This window comes from Anabas testudineus, chromosome 5, assembly GCF_900324465.2.
Source record: "Anabas testudineus chromosome 5, fAnaTes1.2, whole genome shotgun sequence".
Taxonomy (NCBI): domain Eukaryota; kingdom Metazoa; phylum Chordata; class Actinopteri; order Anabantiformes; family Anabantidae; genus Anabas; species Anabas testudineus.
Genome location: NC_046614.1, coordinates 11345751 through 11356211, shown reverse-complemented (window position 1 = coordinate 11356211; position 10461 = coordinate 11345751). Strand labels below are relative to the sequence as shown.

Here is a 10461-nt window from a genome sequence, read left to right as displayed (position 1 = left end):
TGCTTTCCGTATGAACCTGTTGTCTACAGAATTATTCAGAAATCAATGTAATCATCTTTTTTTTACCTCCAGGTTGACTGATCCTGTGAAATTATTTGGATCAATCAAAATACATGTATTCCAAAAAATAAGGGTGATTTATAAACATTACAAAAAACTAAAATATATGTTGCCAGCATCAAATTGGACAAAGAGTATGTACGCACATAAAACATTTGCTTGTTGAAATTCAGGATAACTTAGCCTCTGCTGCATTACGTCTTTTAACATTTGCTGGCAGCACAGTCCTTAATCAGAAAATTCAGTGAACAAAATCAAAAAAACGCTCCTCCTGATTTAGTGAGGCAACATTAAGAAGACAAAAAAACTGCACAGTGAGAGTACTTGGTATTTTTATTTTTGTTAGCATTTAATAGAATTCATTGTTTTTATATATATTTATATATATGTATATATTTCCATTTCTGTTTTTGTAGTCACATTTATTTGTTTTATTTGAATTGTCATCTGTATAATAATGAGATCTGAATATGATTAAAACTGGATTTTATTTGTTTTTTCTTTTGTAGTGCTGGTTAATTTGAGATGTTTTAGTCATGGACCAAAAATGTCATACATGAAGTGAAGTCCAACCCTTCAGTTCTCAAATAACAAACTATTTTATTTACTATTTAAGGGCAACACCAGTGTTTTGTTTATGCATTTTTCTGTTACTAGCTCAAACCATTCTCCCTCTATGATTTAAATACAGTTATGTATGCATGCTTATGGTGTTGTTCGTTTTCTATGAAAAAGCTTAACCTGAATACAGACAACCAACCTATAGAAACAACCTCCAGGTCTAGCCTTCAGACATGTCTCTAGTGTCAGATTTTCTTTCTTGTAAACAGAAAAGACTGTATCTCTGTCTAAATACTGTGCAAAGGTAACATACTGAAGAAATGACACGTTTGGAGATTTGGAGAAATCAGATTCAAAACACTGGTACTGTCCTCGAACACATGTTAGCATCATTAAGTGTGACATTTACATGTTGAGAAGTATGTGTGATCCTTAAGTTCAGTCCTCTTCATTTTTTAAATTCCATTTCAGGGAGTTAATCCTTTTTTGATTCAGGAGTAACAAAATAAATCCCAACTTAGAACCCACACATCTTGAAAGGCAATGCACTGAACCAAACTGATCCTGCACGGTTAGGACAGGTCTGAACTCAGACACTGTTACCTCTCGCTGCACGTTTCACTGCATCTTTTCAGCTTTTTGTCTGAGTCAATGTCTCCTCATCCTGGAAATATGAATGTTCTAGTGCATTCAGCGCAGATATTCGTTTCAAGGGGTCAAAGGTCAGCATTTTCTGTGGAAGAAATAATATAATATATAAAATGAAATAATAGTTTGACATATTAGGGCATATGTTTATTCACTTTGTTGCTGACTATTCACTCTCATCGCTTGTATCTGCATGGAGCACATGTAGCATAGTTAGTATGCTTCGCATAAAGACTGCAAACTAGCCTGCCTCGGTCCAAAGGTAAAATTCATGAAAAAAATGAATCAATTACAAGTCAGGATACACTTGCACTATCATTTTTAAATCATAGCCACATCTCACCAGTAATAGTTCTGCCCCTTGCTCATTTATCTCTGCAACGAAGTCAGTGATTGGTCGAGGCATGAGAGGGGAGAAGTTTTTTCTTGAGAGTGTAACGTCAGTCGGCCACTCCTCCTCAGGTGGCAAGCCAATTACTCTGAAAGGAGACAACATTGTCCGATGATTTTGTGTAATATCAATCATGCACAGATACATCTCTTTGTCCCGTAAATGTGAAGCAAAGAATTTTGATACTCACTCAAAAATTTTCCCAAGTTGGTCCACTTCCGATTCTCCACAGAACAAAGGTCTAACAAAAGGAAATTTTTAATGAAAGTTACTAGACGTTTCTCCCAGATCAACCCAAGAGATGTGCTTTAACCTTATAACACAGAACACCACTGTATGAGTGATGCTGTTATTTTGAGTTGACCAACATCTTTGTGCAATGTGTCCTTTAAAACAGCAGATGGAGCTGCTTTTTATATCACTGAGCTGAAATGCACTGGTTCTTTATTGATCGGATTCTTCAGCAACAACTTCATTATTTCGACTTGAAGCCTTTGTGGATGAAGGCCGCATAAGTCGCAAGAAGACTACAACCATGTCTAGTCTAGAGTTCACCTCAGAGTCGCTCTATACGTCTATCAGTTACATTTCTGTTTATATATAGTCTATGCTTTCTTGAGGAGGGACACAACTAAAATAATTGATTTGATTTTGCTGTAATATAATTTGTCTGGCACAGCCCAACTGCTTTTCAACAATTCACCTCTGGAAGGTCTGAGGCTTGGACCAGATTTCCCTAGAGCCATACGTAACCTTGTAATGTGATCCATTTACAGATAAAGTCTGAACTGCTGGCAAACTCAGCAGAGCTGTGTCAGAATTAAAATCTGAACACTCACGTCTCTGCTTGTGCTTTAGTTATTGAGAGAAATCTTAAAGATGGAGGGTTTTTTTTTTCTCCATCAATATAACACAGAAATGTTCATACTGAAAGCATCTGCAAACTCGTGGCTCTCAATTAGTTTTTTAAGAACTAACTAAAGCATCCGCTCTAAAGCATAATGTTTTTGCATTTGTATGTAGGCAAAACAAACAACATAGTTCAGGCAAAGGATTGTGATCTTGATTAAATTATAAAAAGTCATCACTGATTTGAAGCACAACTTGGGATAAGACTTGTCAATATTTAACCAAACTTGGTTAGACTTTCAAACTCTGAGCACACAACCCCCATCTTACAAGGATACCTTCAGAATAAGCAATCAAATGTCTGCTTCTTTCTAACATACTGAATAATATCAACATCAAACTATAATGCGCTGGTCTCTTGCTGAGAGTCTCTGTTTTCACCCTACGTCATCACAGTCTGATCGTGCAATGTTTTCATTTTTCCAACCTGGTTTCAAACACTGACGCAGACATTCACAGCGTCTGTCTTTTGTTATCTGAAAAATATTCTGCTGACTCACTTGCGTCTGAACATCTCAGCAAAGATGCAGCCAGTGCTCCAGATATCCACAGGCGTGGCATAGGTGGACTGTAGTAGAACCTCAGGAGGCCGATACCACAGTGTCACCACCTGGGAGACACGTGGAGTCAAACAACAGCAAGTTTTATGTAAGTGAAGGAAAAAAAAAACAACTATTCGTCAGGTGGCCATATGTTAAATTAAATAAAGTGAATAGAGTATGAGGTTACAACCTGTACTGTGTATTTAGTGTTAATTAGGGAATGTCAGCAAGGTAACAGGCTGGTGAAACTGTACACCTGCTAAACAACATGTCAGCATTGTCACCCTGAACATTTCGCTCACATTCAATCTCAAGAGCTGGTAGCACGGTGTAGACTCTTAGTCTTGTTAAAACTAACCTGGAAATATGAATTTGAGAAAGCTCAATTGAACAATTGCACTGAAAGATCGACACATTTGTGCTGTAACTCAATGGACACTAAAGAAATATTAATATGAGGCTGGTTGTGCCCAAGGTTAATGTGTGGCAGCACACATGTGCGTCACCAAAAACGTAAAGCACAACAAAGTCTAAAAGGGCAGTAACACAGACTAGTTATTACAGCCACGTTTGCAATGGTTCAAGATTGTTTTTCCATTTTGAAAGGAAATTAATGAATATCAGCAGTTGCTTAAATGCTTAAAAATGATATATATCTCTCATTAAAGTTATGATGTTCTTTGTAAAACACTACACATGACACAAAAAACTACAGCGAGGTCCAGGTGAGTTCTTACCACAGGAGTGAGGGCCATGTGGCAACTGTAAATCCGGGCCAGTCCAAAGTCAGCCAGCTTCACCTGGCCCTGGCTGGTTACCAGAATATTCTCTGGTTTCAGGTCTCTGTGCATCACGCGGTTAGAGTGAAGGAATGCAAGACCGCACAGCAGCTGCCTCATCAGGTCCTGCAAAACACACACACGGGCATATTTGAACTGGAACGAAATACTTCACCTGAATTTGTTTTCATGCCTCTTTCCACACCGTTTCTTTCTTGGGTAAGTTTAAGTTTTGTTTCTCACTTTAATGCAATCGGGGGATAATCCAGGAGCCGGCGTTCTCTCAAGGTATGTCTTAAGGTCTTGGTCCACATGCTCAAACACCAGAGTGACTTTAGTCTCCTGGTTTGACCTCTGGGTGGCACATACATCCATGAGTCTGGCACGTACAATAAAAAAATAGCTCTGTGAGAGGTGTTCAGAGTGGAAACACTGAAAAACATTTTGATTGCCGTCTTACCTGACTACATTTGGGTGGTCAAACTGTTCCAGTCTTCTCAATAAAGCCACTTCTCTGACTGTGGAGACTGGCAAACCATTCTGGTCTGTCGGGACGCGGACGCTCTTCAGAGCAACAAACTTTCCACTCTCCGTGTCTCGGGCCTTATAAACTGTCCCGTAAGCGCCTCCTCCAATTTCTGCCACGGGTTCATACTGGATACTGGTGACGTGGGCCATGTCCAGGTTGAAACAGACTGGAAGACAAACAATAACACACAAAAAAGATGCAAAAACTTAAAGTTATGTCTTCAGGACAATCCACCCTCAGAGGAGCATGAATGTGTGTATGAAATGGAATGGAAATTGGATTCAAGCTGTCAAGCTGTATACTGAAAAACACGAATGCAGCATCACAGTGGGACACAAAATTTGACTGCCAGAAAAACATTTGAAAACACGCTAACAGTACAATAAACTCTTCATGAACTCTCAGCACTGTACACGAGGCATAAATTCTCATATTCTGACTTTGAGAAGCACGTGGATCCTCAGTAATGACGACAGAAAACCGTCCTCAGGCTAAGAATGACACATTGCAGCAGCTGAATTTCATCGTCAATTCTGTCCAAACCTCTCACATCCAAAATTAACGGATGCTTTTCAACACCTCTCGTACTGTAACATCAGTTTCAGAATGACTACAAAATCTATTTTCAGTCACACTACCAGCAGCCTGCCTCAAACTGTGTCGACAGAAGTCACTTTCAAGTTTACAAGCCTGGCACATGAAAGTCTCCTCTGCTCATTTTTTCATAACTTTTGTTTATGTAAATTTATTCATGCTTTTGCACCAAAAGGCCTTAGCTTGTTAGCTAAGAGTTGTCATTCCAGCAATTCTCCAGTGACTCCTCAGCTGAAAGGAAGCATCAGTGCGAGGAGACTGAGGACTGCAAGAGTGTGGTCAGCTTTATTTAGCAGTCACAGCATCTGGTGAGCAGTTAAACCACTGACCATCATCAGTGAGGTCCTCAGTGGAAGTATGTCATGAACAGCAATATATAAACAATAAAAATAACTGTAACATTACGCTCATGCTCAATTGGTAAAACAGACGAGTCAACGAGTGTGTAGTGTAGCAACGGCACCGCTGTATGTAGGACAGGCAGCATCAAAGGAGAGGATGTTGTACAGCTCAACCTGGTAGTGCTAAGTCTGCTGAATGCACAATTGCAATTATAAAAATACTATTTCAGCTACTAGGACACAAAGAAAATGAAAGTACCTCATCACAGCGATCAAATATTGGCATTAAACTGTCCTCGTCACTGGTTTGCAACTAGGGCTACAGTTAAGTATTGTTACCACCTCAGTAAAACACAAAACACAGTATCTTACAGTAGACATGTTCACTCATCTTACTCTGTTTTCTGTATATCTTAATGTTCTCAAGTCTAACACACACACACACACACACACACACACACACACAATTAAACTGAATGTGAGCAGACATTTTTAAACCTGCTTCTTTATTCATGTGGTGACAAAGGAACTGGCAGTAAACACTGACAAGTTTTTTTCGGCTAACATGGCAACACACACTCGTCTCTGTGGACATCCTGCAGATGCAAAGCATTCATTTGGAGTCAAGGTTCTGGGCACCTGACAGACATAGTTCACTCTCCCTCCAGCTTTGTTCTTTGGTGAACTTCTGAACAAGTGTTCAGATTCAGAACACGGTATGTGGCAGCTCCACTCCTCAGTTAAGTGCACAACATTTTATGACTGGTTGTGTTGGACTGTGTTAGTCCTCAAACCTCTTTGGGTGCCAAGTGTTGAAACGTATGACATATTTTTAGTCATATCCACAGAGGACCGGACATTCAGTAAATGTTTTCCAATCTGTGTGCTGTGGGACAAAGTGTCTGACTTCCTCACATGAGTCAAACCTCACTTAAATACACTGTATTTGTGTATTTGACTCAAGATCACCACTCAACCCAAGCAGTTCTCTGTCCCACTTCCCTCACTTTCTCTGGCCTCCAACTCCATCATCTGAAATGTTTGAGAGTTGTTCAATTTATTTAACAAACTAAACAACAAAATATCTGCTGCTTCCAGGTACTTAAATCAATGGGTTTCAACCTTTTGGTTGGGTAAGATATGTAAACTGAATATGGCATTTCAGTCAGTGGGAAACTCCCATTGGCACTATACAGCACATTTTGATATATAGATACATGAATTGGCAGACTGATCAATAAAAAAATGTGAAAAGCTGGAGCTTTATAGATTTTTGCTATCACGCCGTATTCAAAACATGATTTCAGTGGAAAAAGGTGTGAAAACAGAGAGAAATGCAATCTGGTAAAAGCCAACTAAATTCACTTTTTCAGTGTTAAACTGCACTCAATTCTTTTTTTATAATCTACTATCTACATTTAGCCAACTCTCACGTTTTTAAGCTGCAGCATGTTTGGAGAGTAACTTTGTAAATATGATTAATTAGATTCCACTCTATAATGTTACTGAAATGGTCTTTTCTTAAGAACAAATACAGATACAACTCTGGGCTAAAAAACCTGAGTCAGTCACATGTTTTTGCTCACAATCTGGATGAATATTTATCTTTTGATATTAAAGTCAAATGTCTTCAATAAACACAATTTAATTCAAATACTTTCGGAGGGGCCTGTAAATGCAGTATTACTGCTGAATGTTGGAATATGGTACATGTGTCTTTTTAGGGAAATGTTCTAAGATTCACACGATTTCACACTATTGTGGTCAACCATTCTACTAACCAATGTCTCATGTAGGCAAATGCTTGAATATGATTGGCAAAACCACCTAACACATGATGCGCCTATAAGCTATTCATGTCTGAATGTACATAGTGAGGTGCTATTTTTTCTATACTGCCCTAGAATACTGGTTCACATAGTGGTGAATGTAAACGTGATGTCCACTAATACGAGGCCTAAACACGTTGCAGCCACAGGATTTCCTCTGTGCAGTGCATAAATGATGCCAAACCACAATTATTGAAGTGGTTAGTATCAACTGTAGTTAATGAGAGGAAGTAATGTGGCATTTTTTCATGTTGAGCACACCACTTTTCTTCCTCTTGCACAATAAAAGTTGAGTCAGAGCGTCTGTAGACAAGAATCTGCCTACATTCCTGCATATCTGCAAGAAATACAAATTCCTACTGACAAGATTCATGTGGGAACTCAGCTGTGTGAATCTGACCTTAAAGAAAAGTTTCTCTCAGAAAATAAGATAAAACCAAGACATATTTTAATGCAACACTGTGGCAGGTCACTGTATTTCATTTAAAAAAAAAAAAAAAATATATATATATATATATATATATGATTCTTTATTCTAAAATATGATAAAACTTTCTAAAATGACCACTTCTTCACTAATACGCTTCCTCCAGATTCAACAAGCTAACTACACCTTTACTCCTGCAATTTTCTACACATTTTACTTCATGTACTGGTATTTTATAATGAATTCAATTTTTGTTTTCAATAACCTTTTTTCAGTTGTTTAAGGGAGATACTGACATTTAGTTTGAATGAAATAGAACAGATGCACACGTGCTAAACAACCTGTATTTTAAATGTGGTTTCACTTCCATCTATTTTCTAACTAAGCCATTAGGGCAGTCATGCTTTACTTAGTAGTTCTATCTTCTATCTAATCTAAGTTCATTTTTATGGAATTTCAAAGTTATATTTGTGTGTCTAAATCCTAATGATGGGAAATAGTATTGAGGGAAAAAAAGCAACTGAATGGATAATGTTACCTGTGTACTGCTGTCAGACTGACGCCACATACACATATATGCAGCAGAAAAAATAACATAAGTGAGGCAGAGATCATGAACCTCAAACCTCAGAAATATAAACTACATTAGCAGCATGGGGTTAACATATGTGAGGGTAGTTATCCAAATTACTGACACAAAGTGGCTACCAAGGGAGGAAACACATGAAACATGCTCACCCTGAAAAGTCAGAGCGTGTGTGTGTGTGTGTGTGTGGGTGTGTAACCATTAGTTACAGTTACATAGTCACAGCGAGCATTTTTCTACATCGAGTACATTTTCTTTTAACACTTTGGGCAAATGTTTTCTAATACTAATTAGATACTTTTACCTTAGTAAAAATATGTGAATACTTCCTCCATCGCCGCTAACACACTTGTGCTGTCCTTCCTTCACGGGCTGCTGTCACTGAGTCACTACACCCGTTCTCCTGATGATAATAACTGAATAACATTATCTGAGACGGTAATCATTTTGGGAAAACTTCATATCACTGTAACTCTAATAACGGTGCAGCACTACACGTTGGTTCTTTATCGATCGCTCCGTTGGTCGCATTTTCTAGACGTTGGGTGACCCCTGAGGTGAAAGTTGACACTAATTTTAGGCGTTTACCATCGACGACTCACTGCGTGCGTGCGTGCAGCTTTTCTATGTGTGTCGGCTGTTGTGGGAGGCAGCACAGCCACAAAGTCTGAGAAATACACCAAACACTTCTACTGAAGTATGTTTTAGAGGCCTGGTGAGAAGAAATAAGCAGCTCTGCACTACTGGATGTCACATGGCAGTTTGTGTATTTCATAGTAGTTCAAAGTATTAGACAGAAACAAACAGTCTGCTGAAAGTCGCCCACTGTCTCATAATGAAGGATCAGGCTTGTTGTGGACTTCATGTCAAACAGCTGTTGTCCTACAGGAAGTGGTGAAGCTCCACCTGACTCCTTACCCTCATCAACCCCTCCTTCACCACAGGGGGGGGGGGACAGATGTTGAAGCAACACCTGGAAGTTTTCCTGACACCGAGGTCATTAACCTGCCCGCCCGTGAAGGCAGCTATTGATCACCAGTACAGCCTGTGAATATCGATTAGTGATCGGGGGGGGGGGGGGGGGTTAAACTTCTCTCTTCATCTATTTGTTGATCGGGTCAAACGCAGCCGGACCCTGACGAGCGGTGGGCGGAGGCAGAGAGGAGCAGGCCCGGCGGACGGAAACCCGACTGTCCCGACACGTGGTGGCCCTCCATAGCTCCCCTTTGTTAATTAAACTGTTAGAAAGTGAGGCTACAACAGGCCACACGGACTTTTCCTCCTCATCTACAGACTCACTGACGTGGCGGAGCTCGGACCGGAGCGCACGACGCAGATCAGCGCCGGCAACGTGCGTTTCGTCCGCATCTTGTGGTTAATTAGTTTCATTTCCGCTGCTAAAGTGTCTCACACGCACGTACGAGGGCAGACGACTCTGTACTTACCTCGCCTGTTTTCTTTTCTGTGCCAGGTACTTGAGCTTTATGAGGAGGACATGCTCATTAGTGTGCCACGTATCGCCTGGAGCGCCTACAGAACCGGGTCTCGAGTGGCAGGTCGGGTCCAGGCTCAGGTCCACAGCCCAGCAGTGGATCTGATGTGGAGAAGCCAATCAGGCGAAATGATTTGGGCCTCCACTGTTTTTTCCTTTTCCAGCCTGCACTCTTGTCTCTTCCTGTTGCTTCTAGCAAGTCTGACGAAGGCGGAGCCAAAATCCTCCCCAGCCCATCATACATGAACAAATGAGAGCTGAGCAGGGGCATCTCAAACTTAGAATAATAATAATAATAATAATAATAATGATAAGACAGTAATCACACAGTCTGAGAATTAGTTTTTATTGTCTGACTGATAGATATGTATATACATGTGAATTAAACTAAAATTAAAAAATATACAATTATAGACCTGCTGAGTAAGAAGCTTTACACTGCACAGAACAGACAGCTTTTTGGTTATTTATTTTATTTTAGTGTGTTTGCAGTTGTTAATGGTTAAAAACCTCCTGAGGGAATGAAGCTTAACACAATAACATAGTTATAAGCTTTGAAGTAAGTAACTAAATACATTTAAGAACTATTTTGAGGCATCTCTTCTTCACTTGAGTACTGATGTCTCATACTTACATACTGGATGTAATGTCTTTACTGCTTTTTGGAGGTCATTCATCGTCACAACTGCATTTATTTTTATAACTTTAGTTGAGAGTTTTTTTTTTTTCAGAAAGTGATTAATAATGCAAAAATACAGTATAATTTTAAGACT

General features: G+C 39.5%; 1 protein-coding gene across 1 annotated transcript; it reads right to left on the bottom strand.

Moving 5' to 3' along the window:
* Positions 1–529: 529 nt before the first annotated feature.
* Positions 530–9780, bottom strand: cdk4 (cyclin-dependent kinase 4). Its single transcript, XM_026349049.1, has 8 exons — positions 9642–9780; positions 4351–4585; positions 4134–4269; positions 3849–4016; positions 3070–3179; positions 1851–1901; positions 1613–1748; positions 530–1354 (listed from the first exon to the last, which is right to left on the bottom strand). Exons 2-8 carry the CDS (start codon positions 4566–4568, stop codon positions 1253–1255), a joined length of 921 nt encoding a protein of 306 aa, XP_026204834.1. The 5' UTR covers positions 4569–4585; positions 9642–9780; the 3' UTR covers positions 530–1252.
* Positions 9781–10461: the final 681 nt, after the last annotated feature.

Bases quoted from the DNA above. Each gene is read 5' to 3' on its own strand.
- cdk4 (XM_026349049.1), bottom strand. From the start codon at position 4,568: ATGGCCCACGTCACCAGTATCCAGTATGAACCCGTGGCAGAAATTGGA. The intron at 4,270-4,350 runs GTAAGACGGCAA...TGTACGTGCCAG, and splicing joins GACCACCCAAATGTAGTCAG to ACTCATGGATGTATGTGCCA. The intron at 1,355-1,612 runs GTGAGATGTGGC...TTTCTTCCACAG, and splicing joins AAGGGGCAGAACTATTACTG to AAAATGCTGACCTTTGACCC.